At 44.8% G+C, this 18,763-nt stretch overlaps 1 protein-coding gene across 4 annotated transcripts in view; it reads left to right on the forward strand.

Annotated features, from left to right (window-relative positions):
• The window catches only part of SH3KBP1 (SH3 domain containing kinase binding protein 1), a 346,493-nt gene that overhangs the window by 272,836 nt on the left and 54,894 nt on the right, over positions 1-18,763 (forward strand). For all 4 annotated transcript variants that reach the window (XM_027096156.1, XM_027096157.1, XM_027096159.1 and 1 more), the window contains 2 exons: positions 4,036-4,143; positions 18,106-18,157. In XM_027096156.1, the coding sequence (XP_026951957.1) occupies positions 4,036-4,143; positions 18,106-18,157 (160 nt within the window). The remainder of the gene's footprint in view (positions 1-4,035; positions 4,144-18,105; positions 18,158-18,763) is intronic.

An 18,763-nucleotide genomic window follows, 5' to 3' on the forward strand; every position in this document is an offset into this window, starting at 1 on the left:
CTTATTTCTAATCATCATTGCTCTGGAAACTTCCATCTACATGCTGATCTTTAACTCTTTCCCACTGCAAACTCCTGCCTCATTTAAAGGCCATCCCCTCACCTGCAAACGCTGCCCTTTCCTCATCCTTATTGGAATCTCAAAATCCACTAGGGTAGATCTTGGCATAACCATCGTGGGTTGTGCCTGTGGTATAATTATTAGTAGTGTCCCAGGTTTGGAAATAAATTATATGGTCACCCTAAAATCTTCCAGTATTTTGCCAACACTGCGTCTCTCCTTAGTGGTCACCTACTGCCTCATTCTCCTGCCTTCACCCACCTCCTGCCATCTTCCTTGGGGACATTAACTCCATCCTGATGATGTTCTGGCCTCACAAATCATTGACTGTCCATTCTCCCCCCCGCCACCGTCACTCATGGTTGCCATCTTGCCTCACCCCTCACATCACTCTTCAGTAGAGGTTGGTTGGAATCTCCTGGGAGCCAAACATTGCCTTCACTCTAAGTGCCAGTTCTTGAATGTTCTCTTCTATGACCCCAGCTTCCCACTCTCCCTCTTCCCTTCCTTCACACTTGGTGATCCCACCCTTGACCTTTCTCATTACCTTGATTCTTGCCCTCGTTCTCTCCTTTCAGGCTGCCTGGTTTCTCTTGGTCCCACTTGCTGTTAATCCAGCCTAGGACTCCTGCCGGTGTTTCGGTGCCATGTTGATTCATTGTGTCTGCCTCTCCCATTAGGCTCTGAGCTTGGGAGCCCCATAAGGACATGATGATTTTCTTTTTCCTGCTGAATTCCTCTCCTATCCTGCATGTTTTAGGTCCTCATTAAATAAATTGCATTTGCTGTTCTTTCACACTTCTCGAAGCAGAGCCCTCATACAAATAATTCTCTCTTCATCTCTGCCGCCAAAAGCCTAGTTCTTTTGTCTGGTTTGTTGAAGATGACTTATTTTCATTTCTCATTTTGCTGTCAGAATTCTTCCTGCTTCCCTTAAATTAGCTTCTATTGCTAGGGGAAAAGAAGTCTCAGTTCTCTAAATCTCTGTCGCACTCCAGGCATCTTGACCCTGTGGCCATTTTCTGTCCTGCAGCAGACTCCCTTTCACTTTTCTTAGTATTCTGTCACGCTGTCAGTTTTCTTTCTTCAACATACTTATCTCATCCGTGAGCTTTGTATTTGTTCTTATACCAGTCAGAACAATTAGACATACTGTGTTCTATCTTCATGCTTTCCCTCTCTTACCTTGAATCACACAATGATTAGCACTGTTCATGTTTTCCTTAAAAAGCAGAACATAGATGAGCCATTCGAGCTACTCACCACTGATGGGAGGTATAATAAATGTAATGTCACACGCACTGTTTTCCCCTGTAGGCGTGCGTAAGTTCTGAAGTTATTCTGCATATGCTTTTTTTGTTTTGTTTTGTTTATTAAAATTTTCTTTGCTGTTTTTCTCACATATGAAGCAGGAGGCTTCATTACAGTGGTTCTTGGGTTGCTGATTGCTTAAGGCTAATGGGAAGCATAGCCTTGAACCATTTAGAAAGTTTGAAAGAAAGCCTTCAAAAGAAATACAGCACTAAACAATATTTGAGTGCCTTTTATGGACATAATTCTGTATCAGATGATCTGAAATGAATGTGGAGAAAAGTCCACTCCTCACATAAGCAAACCCTTCACACATGAAAAGATTTAAGATTATTTGAAAAGCTGTTAATGATTCTCTCCTCTTTGGTACTAGATCTCATGGTTGATACCTGTTATAAAAAAAGGACCTTGTATGTTATGTGTGTGCATGTGTGCGTGTGTGTGTTTCACACACATCTCTAAGCTCCCTGGAATTAGGGATCATGTTCTTTTGCATGTTTAATGTTTGGTGCCTACAGAATGAATTTAAATATACTTTACATATAATAGTTGTTTGTTGAATGGGATATCGTGAAATGCAAATTAACACAGTTCTGAGTGTCAGAGAAAAGGTAAAGCTTCCATTATAGTCACTTTCCTAAAGATGAGTTTCAAGTTGGGCTTTGAAGATGAGAGGGACTTGTCCAGAAAAAGAAGAGGAAAAAAAATTATGCCAGGAATTTCCTCAGAAACAGAGGCTCTGGATTGAAAGACTTAATTTCCAAGGATTAGGAGTAAAGAAATTCCACCCCCTCCTCCTTCATAAGTTTTTCTGGTATCGTTGATGCCATAACAGTTTCTCAGGGATGGAAGAACGTCAGAGGTCATCAGATTCTGCCACCACCACCCATGTTCATGAGTCCCTTCTTAGGGACTACCGCTAGATTGTTTAGGGCGTGACGTGACGTGGGCAGGAACAGATACGTGCCTGGGCTCCTCATTGGCACTTTCCAGGAAAGATAAGCATTCTTTCATATTGTAAGTCTCCTGAACCTTGATTTGTCCTGAGTGCATCTGAACTTGATGCTTCAGGTGTCTTTGTCTCTTGGTGTTGGTTGCGACTAGAATTTATAGTGTGATTAAGGACTCAGGTCAGTCTATCCTTATAACAGATACCACTGGGGTAGAAGATGATGCTGAGCATTTACTTCTCACCTGAGGTGGCCCTGTGTTAACTTCCATAGAATCCTCACAGGCTGGGGTAGATGGAGGCTATCTTGTCCTGCAGTAATCCTAGTCTTGGGCTGTGGGAGATCACAGAGCTCAGGGTTAGAAAGAGTCTTCTTTGATTCCAGAAATATTTATTATATTGTGCATTGGGCTGGGGGTATAATGGTGAACAATCCAGATGCGTTTCTCTTTTTGCTGGAATGGATGCTCTAGCAGGGCACATAGTGAGTCACGTAAGCCAGGGCCTCCAGAGGCTTATCCCCAGGGCCTAGGCCAGCTGCACACCTGCCGCTTGAGGCCTCGTCACCCCTTCCCCAGCCCCACCGGTACTGTGGAGGGCCATGAGTGCGTCTCCGTGGGCCCTGAGCAGGAATTCCTCACTTTCCTGAGCATTTATTTTCAAAGTCCTCTGCGTTACTAGCATTTTTTGGAAAGCCTTCGCTCATTTCAGGCTTTAGCTGGAAATTGTTGACCACAGTCTGAGAATTGGGTTTTTACTCAAGGACCTGTACTTGACGGTGGTGTGTGTGCTGTACATACACTGGGAAGGAAGAAATGCCCAAGTGAGGAGGTTTACAGCAGGACAGATGGGTCTTGGATTGGGGTGGGAGAAGTGGAGTTGGACCCAGAGGACAAATGCGAGATATATTATCAGACTAGAGCAAATCAAACTTCCAAGCAGTTGGGGATGGGGAAAAATAGAGGTGGTTCTGTGGCATGAGGGTGAATGCCTGGGAGAGCCACGAGGCCATTAGGCTCAGCATGGAAGCTTGCAAAGGCTGAGCTCTCACTCTCTCCCTAGCACTTGGCACAGAGTAGGTGCTCAATAAACGTTTGACAAGTGAGTGAACAGAATAGGGATTATTCAAAGGGAAGCAGTTTTGATCTGGAAGAATGAAGAGATTTATTCATTCATTTAGTGAGCAAACATTAAGTTCTGTAAGGTGGGGGGGAACGGCTCTTCATGATGACAGCTGTGCCCCATCAGCACCGAAAGGAGAGGGTACATTAATGAGCTTGCATACACTGAGTTTTCTTGCGCTTGCCTGCCTGTCGCAAAGCCCTCCTTAATTTCGACAAGCTTTGTGACAGGCTAATCAGAGAGAACATTTGTGCGTGTGATGTTTTCTAACCCACGTTTTCAGTTAATGAAATAATTTTATTTCAGGAAAATTAAAATGAAGAAAATACATATCCTCCTATCCTTAAGGGAAAAACAGAAGATCTTATTGATCTTAAGGCATCTACAGGCAACACTGGGTTTTGAATCCCAGCGGACAGCTCTAGCGCACTTAAGCTTTTGTTCTCCCATCCGACTTTGGGGTTTGTGCTGATTTAGTCTTAGAAACCGTTGATAGCAGCCTCAAGGAAAGCTCCTCGATCTCTCTAGCAAGGGTGTCAGAGCTCCCTGTAGGGTGCTTACCCCATTTCTCACTCTGCTCTCCTGTTTCCTAGGACTGCATCGACGTAGGCTGGTGGGAAGGAGAGCTCAATGGCAGACGCGGAGTGTTCCCCGACAACTTCGTGAAGTTACTTCCTCCGGACTTTGAAAAGGAGGGGAATGTAAGTCTCTGTGGCTTGGATCTCAGTGCTCTGCCTGCTGTCAGAATTGTGGCTTCCATGACGGGGCTGGGGATGTGGGGTGGGGAAGTTTATTGTTGAAGAGCCCTGGCATTTTAGTTTCTTTGTTTTTTTTTTCTTAATCAATTTATTTTATTTTATTTATTTTTGGCTGCATTGGGTCTTCGTTGCTGCACGCGGGCTTTCTCTAGTTGCGGTGAGCGGGGGCTACTCTTCGTTGCAGTGCGCAGGCTTCTCCCTGAGGTGGCTTCTCTTGTTGCGGAGCTCAGGCTCTAGGCATGTGGGCTCAGTAGTTGTGGCTCGTGGGCTCTAGAGCACAGGCTCAGTAGTTGTGGCGCACGGGCTTACTTGCTCCACAGCATGTGGGATCTTCCCGGACCAGGGCTCGAACCCGTGTCCCCTGCATTGGCAGGTGGATTCTTAACCACTGCGCCCCCAGGGAAACCCCAGCATTTTAGTTTGATGGACCCGGGTTCTGAGCCCTCGGCTGCTCCATACCTGATATGTGTGAACAAGTCCGTTAACTTCCACAAGCCCCAGTTTCCTCATCAGTGCGCCTTATTCTAAGGGTTGTCGTGTGACTAAACAAGGTAATGTGGGTAAAGCACTTGGTGCAGTACCTGGAACGTCTAAGCACCCAAATAGACAGCAAGAACCATTAGGTGCTCCATTAGTAAGTGGATGGCCTGCATCCTGCATAGCATGTCCTTGGGGGTAAAGTGGCCAATATTGTGGAAGTGGCTGAAAAGCACGTTGTTAAGCTGAGGATACAGGGTGAGGCCTACTAAGCTTCCTAACTCTGTGTGGTGTGTGTGTGTGTGGTGTGTGTGTGTGTGTGTGTGTGTGTGTGTGTGTGTGTATGTATGTGGACATGAATACACATGCATGCCCGTGTGTGTGTGTGTGTGTGTGTGTGTGTGTGTGTGTGTGTGTATGTATACACACCTCTGATCTGTGCTTTCTTTCTTTGTGGGAACCCATTTTACAACGCTGTGGTTTAAATGAGCCAGTCCATCTTTGTTCGCCTCACTCCAGGCGTGTTGTTTCTCTGATGACAATGTAACAAAAAATGTTGAAAAGTTAGAAGCACTTTACATTCTAAGGGGGCAGCAGTTTGGTCTTTTCCAGCCAGTTCTACACCTCAGGGCTCTTTGGTCAGGCTTTCATGTGACTTCTGCCCACCTTTCCCAGCCTGCATTCTGTTCCTGCCCATGGGGGCTCTATTACTGGACCATGAACCTTGACCCATCACCATTCCCATGGAGCTGAGGTTCGGGAAAGGTAACTACAGTACTGGTGGATTGGTTGCCAAGGATACTAAACAGCATTGATGGTGTATGCACTGCTTAGATGAATGCATATGATTGTTCAAGGAGCCAGATGGTGTAGGTTCCCACCAAGATTATGGCCTGTAGGTTGGTTTGAAGCCAAGGGCCACACCTTTTAGGCTTTTTGATAGCTTGCTTTCTTGTATTGTTTAGCTGAAGGATGCTCTGTTCCACATCTGTTATTCTCTCTAGGAATTAAGTTTGAGGTTCAGAGAATCTATATTCTGCTTCCCAGTGTTTTCTAGATCATTGAGACTTACTGCTGGTCCGTGGACCACACTTTATCAGCATCACCTGAAGCTTGTTAGAAATGCTCTGACCCCACCCTAGACCTGGTGCCTCAGAACCTGCATTTTATCAAGATCCTCAGGGGATCTGTTTACACATTACAGTTTGGGAAGCTCTAGTGTAGATACAGGTATCTGTCTAAGTGATGACAACCCCACCTTCTAGTTTCCAGCCATATTTTCGGAGGAGAATAAATCCACAGAACAGAGAAGGGCTCACCATTCAGTAAAGACATTTTCCACCAAGCAAAATCATTTGACCCATTTTTGTTGATAATGATTGCCGTGGTGGGTTATCAGCTGACAGAATTCATCCTCGAGAAAAACAGACGCTAGCACTTAGTAATGACTATATAGTAAATGTTTAAAACAGTAAGACACAGGAATGAGGTTTGGCAAACATTTATGGAGTGCGGTGGTTGTGACTCTAGGCCGCGGCATTGAATAGACTTGGACTTGAATCCTGGCCCTGTCACTTAGCTGTTCTGTTCAAGGTCAACTCATTGAATGTTTCCTCAGTACACTCAGCCCTCGGTATCTGCGGGTTCTGCATCTGTGGATTCAGTCAACCTTGAGTCAAAAATACTAAAAAATATATTTCAGGAAGTTCCTGAAAGTAAAACTTGAATTTCTTGAATTTGCTGTGCAATGACAACTATTAACATAGCATTTACATTGTATTTGCAACCATTTATATAGCATTGACTTTGTATTAGATCTTATAAGTAATCTAGAGATGACTTAAAGTATAGGGGAGGATGTGCATAGGTTATATGCAAATACTTGCCCATTTTATATGAGGGACTTGAACTTCTGTGGAATTTGCTGTCTGCGGGGGGGGTACTGGAAGCAATCTCCCACAAATACTGAGTAACGACTGTGTCCTCATCTGTAAAATTGCAAGAATAATCATACCTACCTTGTTAAACTGTTGAGAAGATTGACTGAGATGATGCACATGAATTCCTTAGCACAGCGCCTGGTCCTTTGCAAACGCCCCATACGTGTTAACTGTTCTGGTCTTTGTAATAATGACTATTAGCACAAGTTTTAGCTGGAAGGCTCCAGCTAAAACATTCAGTAATGATAGAAATCTGACTGTAGTTCATCAGATCAGCACGGAGTTACCTTGGTGAGCTTCCCTGGGGATCCAGATGCATCTAAGAACTTTGATGAATAGCCTTTAAAAAGAAATCTAGTGCCTTATAATATATATTTGCAGAGACAAGCAAGTCCAGGATGGCATAACCTTCACGTCATTTTGCATATTTGGGAGGGGGAAGATCTGCTGCCTGACAGTGATGTTTTATGTTTATTCATTCATTCACTTTGTATCTGTTGGGTCCCTTCTTTGGGCTGGCTGCTGTGCTGGTTGATGGGAAGTGAAGAGGACACACATGGTCGCTGTCCTTGTGGGCTTAGTGTTGGGCAGCAGGGGGCCACCCAGACTACCCGCTTCACCCTTCTCCCTCATCTTTGCGAGCCTGGTAAAAGGTGTTCACATCCAAAGCATTTGGATACCAAGACCTTCATGGTGATGCCTCTCCCTTCAGCCAAGGCATCTTAACAAGCTCGCCCTCCTGCCAGACATTTGCCGCCTCCTTGGTCCTGATGGAAGTAGTATGATTTTGAAGGCTGAGGTAAAATCTGGATAATTCTTTCCACAAATGGGCAAAGCCTGTGGTTGCCTACGTTGTAGCGCCCTGCCTTCTAGTCCCCAGCCATATTTCAGGGGGGAATAAATTCACTCAAGTGAGAGAGACTCCATGGCATACTTTTCTAGAAGCTCTGCTCTGTTACATAAGGTATTACAGGAGGACTCCTGCTAAGAGAGTGACGTTGTCAGTGATGAGCGGACTCGTCTTGGTTTGCTCAGAGGCATGCATGCTCTTTGGGGCCCGTGGGCATCTTTCCCACCCCAGACAAGCAACCACCATCTCTTTGATAGGTCTTTTAACCTTGTTCCTAAGAAGCAGAAAACTCAGTTTTAGGGAAACAATAGTTATACCTGTCAGACAAAGTAATACCTACAGCTGAGAAGCAATTGTATAATGTGACGTTTAGCTTTTAGCAGATTCAAAGTATTATATCCTTTTCGTCCCCTCTGGCCTATAAAACCCGCCAACCAGCTTTGCATTGGTTGTTACACCAGCCTTTAGAACTGCACCTGGAGTGTTGGTGAGTTCGTGACACCATGACTGGAGACAGGGCTGTTGTGTGCTGAGTTGACTGTGTAAAGATGATTAGAATCATTAACACAAATGCACTATGTGAATGACAGAGTCTGAAACATTATTCTGCCATCAGTGTCAGCAGATGTCATCTTGTCTTGCCAGTAGCTGGGGTTGCAGTCATTCATCCAGAAAAGAGGACGATGTGTGATGATTAGGGTAGACAGGAGCAAACAGCATTATTCAACGGCAGACCTCTTGAATCAGTAGGCATCACCGAAGCATTCTGACGAAGCAGGTGTATTCTCTGCTCCGGTGCAGATTCAGGTGGTTACTACGGGGCCTTTTGGAACTCCTCGAGGTCTTTCTTTCAGAGGGTGCTCAGCACATTCTCTCTCACCGGGGTAGTAAAGACTTTGGGGCTTTTCCCCAAGATATTCCCAGAGAGCACCAGTCGATCTCTTGGTGCAGATTTTAGAGCAATTATATAAGCTATTTATGTGAGAACCTAGATTCAGTGGCTGCCTGTTTATTTTGAGCCTCGACAGTGAAATTGAATATTAGAATGGAAAGATTAAATATTCTGAGAGCTCTGATGAAGCGACCTGCATGCTCTGTTGTCAGGACTGAAGGAAAGCAGGGAACTTGGACTCTCTGAACTGCAGAAACAACATCTTCCTGTCATTAAAAAAAAAAAAAATAGAACAGGTATCCTGAAAGATGATGTTTCTGAAAGATAGTGTTTTAAGAAAGTCTCAGGATCCAGTTCTTTTAAAAGAAAGTGTTCAAATCACCAGAAAATGGTACTGTTCTTGCATGCACTGATTTGAGGGGCTCTTGTGAGCTTGTGCCATGTTGAAAACCAGGGCATTGCTGAGATTCCCAGAGGCGTTTCCCTAATGAATGCTCTACAGTGGAGGGTCTGCCTCTCGGCCTCAGGGATACAGAACCCTGCCCTCAAAGACTTCTAAGGATGCCTGTAACTGTGATGCAGGTTCACATTTGCAAACTCACGGAGACTTACCCGGGGAGCAGACTGGCAGCTTACTAATCGCAACAGGAACTGAAATGTCAGCCCATCGGAAGCACATAGGTCTGCCTGCCCTGGGCATTTGCTCCCTCTCAGCCTGATTCCTTAAAAGCCAGATTCTATAGGAAACCACATTTACTTGGTGATTTCCGGGAGAGCAAGGAATGAAAAGAAGAGGAGCTAGTTATTTTCACGAAGGGTCTTGCATGTCCAACTTGAGGCCCCGTCAGGCACCAGGGGGAAGAGTGAGCCAAGGGAACTGTATCTTGAGTTCACTAAGCGCAGAGGATGCTGGCAAGAGCCCCGCACCTGTGACCTCGGCAACTCTCCATTTTTCTCTCTTTTCATGGCTGATCAGCCCCTTGCCATCCATTGTCCATCTCCAGACATATCACGGTTCAATCAAATAGATTTCCCACATTGTCCATTACAGTTGAGTGCCAACCTTAAGATCGTTCGGCGGGAGTTTTGTACGTTCCGAACTTTTATAGGAGAGGATGTATCTTTTTTTTTTGACATTTATCATGGTTTATTTTATTTTTTAATACATGTTTGCTTTTTTTAACATCTTTGTTGGAGTGTAATTGCTTTACAATGGTATGTTAGTTTCTGCTGTATCACAAAGTGAATCAGCTATATTATACATATATGCCCATATCTCCTCCCTCTTGCGTCTCCCTCCCTCCCTCCCTATCCCACCTTCTAGGTGGTCACAAAGCACTGAGCTGATCTCCCTGTGCTATGCGGCTGCTTCCCACTAGCTCTCTGTTTTACATTTGGTAGTGTATATATGTCCATGCCACTCTCTCACTTCGTCCCAGCTTACCCTTCCCCCTCCCTGTGTCCTCAAGTCCATTCTCTACATGTGAGTCTTTATTCCTGTCCTGCCCCTAGGTTCTTCAGAACCTTTTTTTTTTTTTACATTACATATATATGTGTTAGCATACTGTATTTGTTTTTCTCTTTCTGACTTACTTCACTCTGTAGGACAGACTCTAGGTCCATCCACCTCACTACAAATAACTCAATTCCGTCTCTTTTTATGGCTGAGTAATATTCCATTGTATATATGTGCCACATCTTCTTTATCCATTCATCTGTCGATGGACACTTAGGTTGCTTCCACGTCCTGGCTATTGTAAATAGAGCTGCATTGTGGTACATGACTCTTTTTGAATTATGGTTTTCTCAGGGTATATGCCCAGTAGTGGGATTGCTGGGTCGTATGGTAGTTCTATTTTTAGTTTTTTAAGGAACCTCCATACTGTTCTCCACAGTGGCTGTATCAATTTACATTCCCACCAACAGTGCAAGAGGGCTCCCTTTTCTCCACACCCTCTCCAGCATTTATTGTTTGTAGATTTTTTGATGATGGCCATTCTGACCAGTGTGAGGTGATACCTCATTGTAGTTTTGATTTGCATTTCTCTAATGATTAGTGATGTTGAGCATCCTTTCATGTGTTTGTTGGCAATCTGTATATCTTCTTGGAGAAATGTCTGTTTAGGTATTCTGCCCATTTTTTGATTGGGTTGTTTGTTTTTTTGATATTGAGCTGCATGAGCTGCTTGTAAATTTTGGAGATTAATCCTTTGTCATTTGCTTCATTTGCAAATATTTTCTCCCATTCTGAGGGTTGTCTTTTCGTCTTGTTTATGGTTTCCTTTGCTATGCAAAAGCTTTTAAATTTCATTAGGTCCCATTTGTTTATTTTTATTTCCATTTCTCTAGGAGGTGGGTCAAAAAGGATCTTGCTGTGACATATGTCATAGAGTGTTCTGCCCATGTTTTCCTCTAAGAGTTTTACAGTGTCTGGCCTTACATTTAGATCTTTAATCCACTTTGAGTTTGTTTTTGTGTATGGTGTTAGGGAGTGTTCTAATTTCATTCTTTTACATGTAGCTGTCCAGTTTTCCAAGTACCACTTATTGAAGAGGCTGTCTTTTCTCCATTGTATATTCTTGCCTCCTTTATCAAAGATAAGGTGACCATATGTGTGTGGGTTTATCTCCTGGCTTTCTATCCTATTCCACTGATCTATATTTCTGTTTTTGTGCCAGTACCATACTGTCTTGATTACTGAAGCTTTGCAGTATAGTCTGAAGTCTGGGGGCCTGATTCCTCTAGCTCCTTTTTTCTTTCTCAAGATTGCTTTGGCTATTCGGGGTCTTTTGTGTTTCCATACAAATTGTGATATTTTTTGTTCTAGTTCTGTGGAAAATGTTATTGGTAGTTTGATAGGGATTGCACTGAATCTGTAGATTGCTTTGGGTAGTAAAGTCATTTTCACAATGTTGATTCTTCCAATCCAAGAACATGGTATATCTCTCCATCTATTTGTATCATCTTTAATTTCTTGCATCAGTGTCTTATAGTTTTCTGCATACAGGTCTTTTGTCTCCTTAGGTAGGTTTATTCCTAGATATTTTATTCTTTTTGTTGCAATGGTAAATGGGAGTGTTTTCTTAATTTCACTTTCAGACTTTTCATCATTAGTGTATAGGAATACCAGAGATTTCTGTGCATTAATTTTTTATCCTGCTACTTTACCAAATTCATTGATTAGCTCTAGTAGTTTTCTGGTAGCATCTTTAGGATTCTCTATGTATAGTATCATGTCATCTGCAAACAGTGACAGTTTTACCTGTTTTCCGATTTGGATTCCTTTCATTTCTTTTTCTTCTCTGATTGCTGTGGCTAAGACATCCAGAACTATGTTGAATAATAGGGGTGAGAGTGGGCAACCTGGTCTTGTTCCTGATCTCAGTGGAAATGGTTTCAGTTTTTTACCATTGAGAACGATGTTGGCTCTGGGTTTGTCACATATGGCCTTTATTACGTTGAGGTAAGTTACCTCTTTGCCTAGGAAAGGATGTCGCTTGCTTGATTCCCGTAATGGCTAATCCACTGTAGGTGAATTTTGCTGGTTTAACTCAGACCACATTCTCTTTACTAAGTTCTAAGGAGGCCCCTTACCTTAGCCCCCATCATCTGACAACCCAGTTATAGCACTGTCCTCGGCCAAAATTTTCTTTATTCCTAGTCACGTTCTTCAGCCTTTTGAGAACCACTCTTCTTCTCATTTTTGAAGATGCCCAATGAATTATTTTCCTGTTTTTAGTATTCTAAAAAGGAACAAATTTGTGCTTATAATAAGCAACATTATGAATAAAACTCACCTTTGACATTATTTGTCTGTACATTTAATTTTCTGGGTAATTTCACCTGCAGAGATGGGGATTGTCAAGGTGTTGATATTGCCCAAGTATGGCCTAATGACAGAGCCCCAGCTGAGTTTCCCTGACATGGCCTGGATGGCACTCCTTCTCCCTTCTCTGTTGGTACTTATAGCCTTTACTCTCCCAACTGAGCACCTCATTCAATATACTCTTGCCTGAAGTGATTCTCTCTCATCATGCCATCTGAACCGTAATCTCTTTGAAGGCAGACCTGCGTCCCAAGCTTCTCCTTCATAGGGTCTAACAGTGTGTGTCTTCGTTCAGGCTGGTGTAACAGAATACCATAGACCAGATGCCTTATAAACCACAGAAATTTCTCACACTTTTGGAGGCTAGGAAGTCCAAGATTTGGCGTCTAGTGAGGGCTCACTTCCTGGTTCATCGATAGCTGTCTTCTTGCTGTGTCCTCGTGGTGAGGGAACTCTCTGGGGTCTACTTTATAAGGGCAGTAATCTCATTCATGAGAGCTCCACCCTCATGACCTAATCTCTTCCCAAAGGCCCCATCTCCAAACACCACCACATTGGGGGTTAGGTTTCAACATAAGAATTTTGTGTCCATTCAGTGGACAAATATTCAGTCCTTAGCAGCATGCTTGGTATATGGTTGGCACTCAGGAATCCCTTGTCCTTTGGTCGTTTGGTGACAAGGTGTACCTTCCTCTCCCTCTGTCCCTCCCCTCTTACTAGCTGCTCGCTCCTGTGATAGTATGAAAGAGGAGCAAGAGTAGAGGGAGGGGCAGAAAGAAGCCAGGTCCCTTGTCAGATTTGTCTTCCCAGACAAAGGGGGGCCCAGATCCATCCATCCGCGTGTGAGGTCTGGGCATGGAGTCGAGGCACCACTTTCAGGGTGGGGTAGATGGCATGAAGAGGTAAGCCAAGGGAGTGAACTGAGAGAGCATCTTAGAGAGAAACCGAACACCAAAGCCTGGGTGACCGCCCGACAGGCCGGCAGTCTAGATGGGTCCAGCCAAGAGGGAGACCATGCATGTAGGCCACCAGCCTGGAGGCCAAGGAGAGGAAGAGAGAGAGACCCTGCCAAGAGCAGGTTTTGTGGTAGCCCCCGGTGATCTCCTGTGCTGGGGACTCTGTAGGGTGCAGAGGGGCAGAGCCCCAGACGCACTCTTCAAACGTGCTGCCAATCCACCAGGGACAGGAGAGAAAAGGGCAGAGTGGAGGCCCCTATGTGTTTCTAGAGCCATGAGGGGTACCCTGGTCAGGAACTGTCCGTTTGTGTCCCCTGTCCGGCCTCACACAGAGACACCTCCAGAGAACTTAGCTAGATGCCTGGAGGAGGGCTTCCCAAGACTCAAAATCAAGCTGAAAATTGCTTCCAGAACCTTACCATGTTCCTCTCACAAAGCCCCCTGAACGGTACCCAGCCATGAGGAGTCTGCTCCTCTGGTTATTTTCAACAAGTCACATGTCTGGGCCCAGAGCTCTGAAGGCAAACTGGCCTGAGAGGCCAAGTGGCAAATCCTAATTCCTGCCAGGGAGGACAGTTGAGCCAGCTGACGTGCTCCTTCGCTTGGGGCTGGCCAGAGTTGCCAAACAAAGGGCAGAATCAGTTATGAAATCCTTTAGCAGGAAGCAAAACTTGCCTTCCTGCTGTCTTCACTCCAGAACATTCAGATCTATTTCCTTCCCGGTAATAACGGTAAGAAAGGAAATCTAGTCCTTATATCCTTTGAAGGATGGTGTTTGCTTCTGTGTCCAAGCCAACAGATCTACACGCAGGGAAATGCACACGCACGTGCACCCAGGCCTGTGTGCCCTGCACGTGTGAAGACCATGGAAGGCATTCTGCTCTCCCAGAAATCAGAAAACGTTCGCCCATTGACTTTCTTAAGAACATTTTCATGTTTTGCCAGTCTGAACACTGAGCGATGTGAGTTCTGGGGCCATTTTAGCTCCCACCTAGCTGTTAACATGGCCCCTCTAGGCCTCAGTTTTCTCAGCTAAAGGGGACCCTCTGATCACTCAGAGCTCTGACGTCCTCTGTTCTTAGCACCGACCTGCCAGTTGAGCAGGATGACGCCACCTGGGCCTGGAGCTGGAGTGTTTTATTTTCACTGTGGAGGGAGGAGAATAAATAGAACAAGTGCCTCTAAAAAATTCATGACTTATAAAAAGAAACGAAATTGAGTTATTTGTAGTGAGGTGCATGGACCTAGAGTCTGTCATACAGAGCGAAGTAAGTCAGAAAGAGAAAAACAAATACCGTATGCTAACGTATATATATGGAATCTAAAGAAAGAAAGAAAGGTCATGAAGAACCTAGGGGTAAGACGGGAATAAAGACACAGACCTACTAGAGAATGGACTTGAGGACACGGGGAGGGGGAAGGGTGAGCTGTGACGAAGTGAGAGAGCGGCGTGGACATATATACACTACCAAACGTAAGGTAGATAGCTAGTGGGAAGCAGCCGCATAGCACAGGGAGATCAGCTCGGTGCTTTGTGACCGCCTAGAAGGGTGGGATAGGGAGGGTGGGAGGGAGACGCAAGAGGGAGGAGATATGGGGATATACGTATATATACGTATAGCTGATTCACTTTGTTATAAAGCAGAAACTAACACACCATTGTAAAGCAATTATAGTCCAATAAAGATGTTAAAACAGATTCATGACTTAAAATACTTGACTGAGTTGAAAGGATGTTTCTGTCTGCGCACCTGCAGGAGCTAGTTAATGCTGGTAAATTCAACAGAGAAAGCCTTGACCTACTGCTTAACCTGGAAAATCAATTGCGTGATGTGCTTATGTCTTTTTGTTTGAGAATCATGAACTCCCGTAATGAATTTTCTACTGCCACATTTTTGCTACCGATTTACCCACTCTGCCTTCTCAGTTCTCACTGCTCTGTCTTCCTGTGGCATTAAAAGAAAAAAAAAATCAGGGGAATTCCCTGGTGGTGCAATGGTTAGAACTCGGTGCTCTCACTGCCGGGGCCCAGGTTCGATTCCTGGTTGGGGAAGTAAGATCCCGTGAGCTGCGAGGCACAACCAAAAAAATGAAAAAGAAAAAGAAAAGAAAAAAGATCATTGTCAGCTCATGTGAATACTTTATTAATCGTTTGTGGAGTGGTCTAGAGCTACAGGGAACCCTGACCCTGATTTTTGTTCCAAATTACCTTAAAAGACATCTGCTTTGAAAAATGTGGCATCATTTCTCATCTAAGGAGGCAGGAAGGCTAAGTTTGATGGAATCAGGGCCAAAGTCAGTCAAGGAAAAAAAAAAAAACCAAGCAGGACAACTTGTAAACCTCCTCTGCTACTAAGCAAAGCAGGCACCTGGCCAGCGTTGATCAGGCCTGGTGAATGCTAGCCAGGCAGCTCACAAACTGCTGCTTCCTTTCCAAACTGCCCCACCTGCCTCCGCAGCTGCTAGGGCTCCCGACACAGCCTCACACCCCTGCCTGCTTCCTCCGCCCTCCGGGCAGGCACTTGGCATGACCACGCTCTCCACACGCTGTTGGGGAGCACAATACTTCCCGTCCCCTCTCTCGGTGCCCCTCCGCCCTGCCCTGTTGCATTTCGTGTATTACATGCCAAATCTGACACAACACTAAGGGTTTTTTTTTCTTTGCACAGTAATCTTGGAAAATATGATGACTTGTAGTTGTCTTTTTTTATTTGAGGCCCTGTGGTTTGAGGCAAGGTCGCTGGGGGAACGGCCTCAGTAAGAGGAGGCTCATGTGAAATTGGTTAGAAAAATGTTCCAACAACTGAGAGTGAGGAAGCCGTCCAGGGGGTGGGCATTGCTGGGGCTGAGCTGGGAAGAATTAGGCCACGGGGTGTTGGCAGTTTCCTGCATAAGAAATTACTCTGATCCAGAGGTAAAGGAAGGTTAATTGGCAGAGTTTCAACTTCATTAGGTAAACACAGATCTGCCCCCAGTCTAATTTCTACAAAGACAGAGAAGAGAGGAAGGAAAAAGGAGTCAGGGTAGACAGCTGGAAGGGGCTGGCAACAGGGGAAGAGTCGTAAGCTCTGGGTGGAGGGCCTGTACCCATGCGGAAGTGGCCCTTGGAGCGTCCTTCTTTCTTTTTTTTTTTAATGAAGTTTGGATGCATATAGACAGTACAGAAAAATATTAAGAAGGAAACACATATGCACTCATAATTCTACAAGAGATCAGCCCTATAAATTTATTTCTTTCCAGTCTTTTTCCCTTTCTGAATATATTGTAACATGGTTGAGCTCATACTGTAGCTGCAATTCAATACCCTTTTTTTTTCCCCTTAATGTTGACATACTACAGTTTCTTGTGCTTTTGTAAACTCTGTGTGGTTTATGGCCGTGAGATGGTTTGTCTTGTGGATGCCCTCTGGCAGGATGGCCCCTTCACAGTGGTTAAGAGCATTCCTGTGGGGCAGATAGCCCTGGACTGGACTCTTGGCCCCCTGCCCCGTTTACTAGCCTGGAGACTTGGGGAAATGACTTCATCTCTTGAAGCCTCAATTATTTCATCTGCAAAATGGGCATAATAATATCACTCCTTATAGAGTTGTCACGAGGATTGGGCAAGGCAGTGCTTACTGACTCCCTCTGTGAAACCGCCTCCTCCTAAGAGGGAAGTAATATTATTGTTTTACAGATGAGAAATTTCATCTAGGTGAGGTCACTTGCCCAGGGTCCACGGCTAAAAACTGAGCCAGGATGTGTAATGGCAGCCACATTCTGAAGCCCCGCCTCTTGCCCACCATATTATACTCTTACTTGGGGTCACTTGGCCAAATCACCCAACTAGTAAAGAGCAGAGTCGAAATGTCAAGTCCAGAGCCTACGTGCTGTGATGCTCCCTGAGACAGTTCTCTGTGGGTCTCGTATTCTGTGGGTTTTACTTAAAACCATTTCTTCCTGTGTCCTGGTGCTGCATCAGGCACCGGGAGGCACTGGTGGGCCGGGCTGAGGATGGTCGGGTGTTTTGCTGGTCACATCAGTACTTTTTCAGCATGCAGAAGAGAGTCCATGGAGCTTTTTTAAAGTCACAAGTATACGATACCCAGAGAGGGTCAGGACAGGTGTCAGCAGCAACATGGATCATATGCTCAAACCCTCCCCATTTCCAACTTTCCTTAATGATGTTGATGATGAGATGTTTCTCTCCTTGCCTCCGGTCCCCTTTTCCCCTGTGCAAGAATGGTGCCCAAGAACTGTGCCCTGGCTGGACTCTCGGCCCTAGGACATTTGCCAAGTCCAGCCTGTCTCCCACCTACAGCGAATCCTGGGTGAGCAAGGAGATGCCATTGATTGCATTGCTGCCTCATTCCCTCCAGAATGATCGGGTGTGAGAGAAAAACAAATAGTGACTGATATGCAAAGAAACTCCATTCCAGTTTCCAGGGTATGACTGGTCTGTGGGGGAACCTCACAAATGGCCTACCAGCCTTGGGGTGAAAAGGGGAAGAAAGCTTAGAACCCTACCCAGCCACAGGGGCCCCTCAGCCTGCATTTTGTTGCAGGTCCCACATCCAGAGCGGATCTAATTTAGAGCCATCCCAGTGACTCTTTCTGAATCGCTTGGTTATTCAGCAGATTAAATCTTAATTGCAAATGCGGTTTCAGCGTAGGAGTACCATTGTGCTTGCTGGTTTCAGGCCATTTTTGCTGAGCCGCGCTTTTCCAGAAGGCTGTTACAAATTTAGAAAGGGGGAAATGGTATTTCATTTGTCCATCAGAGCTTTGTTTTGCAGACTGAACTTATTTTAGTGCCTGTTTAAAGGTGCCAAAACCTGACATCCCTGGAGAGAGAATTGCTCAATTTTTTTGGAGAGCTTCTCTGGACTGTCCAAACTACATCTAGAAAACACTGTCTGTGGTCCTTATGTGAGAGGCCAGGCCTGCCAACAATCTCATGTGGTATCATTTTGATTAATTTTTCAGAGACCCAAGAAGCCACCTCCTCCATCGGCTCCCGTCATCAAGCAAGGGGCAGGTAATATACCTTTCACTTCCCGTCAACACACTGTCTTTCTCTTACTGTTTTCCCTAACAAAGAAACATATCATTAAAATGTATCCCTGATACGGCCTCCCAAAGAGAATGACCAGAAAGACTTTGTTTCGGAATAAACCAGTTTTGTTTGCTTTGTTTTTATTTTTATTTCTTTAATAAACCCCTTTTGTGGAGAGAGGAACTGGTTGCTTTGCCTGTGCCTGCCCATCGAGGGTCAGCCCGGGGAGAGCTGCTTCCCGTGGGTCACAGCTTCACTGGGCATGTATAGCAGTGCTGAATTTTCAATTTCTGTCCCGGGTGGTTAACCAAAATTTGTACTTACTTCACTTGCCCCAAGCAACAAAAAATGTTTTTCTAGCAATACTTTCCCTCCCTCATGATGCTTTTCTATTCTAGAAAAGAATCCAATTAATTCACTTTTTCTGTGTGGCTCAGATGTTAAGGTTGAATACTATAGGAAGACTTGATGTCGTTGGACACTTGGTAACTCATTGTACACTGGCGTCTCATACATAAAGATGAGCATTCCTAGTTCCCAATAGAACTCCTCTTTATCATTGTTAAAACAAATTTTAGGGAGAAACTC

The sequence above is a fragment of the Aethalodelphis obliquidens genome, unplaced genomic scaffold (assembly GCF_003676395.1).
Source record: "Aethalodelphis obliquidens isolate GAN/ISIS:26980383/991018 unplaced genomic scaffold, ASM367639v1 scaffold99, whole genome shotgun sequence".
Classification (NCBI taxonomy): domain Eukaryota; kingdom Metazoa; phylum Chordata; class Mammalia; order Artiodactyla; family Delphinidae; genus Aethalodelphis; species Aethalodelphis obliquidens.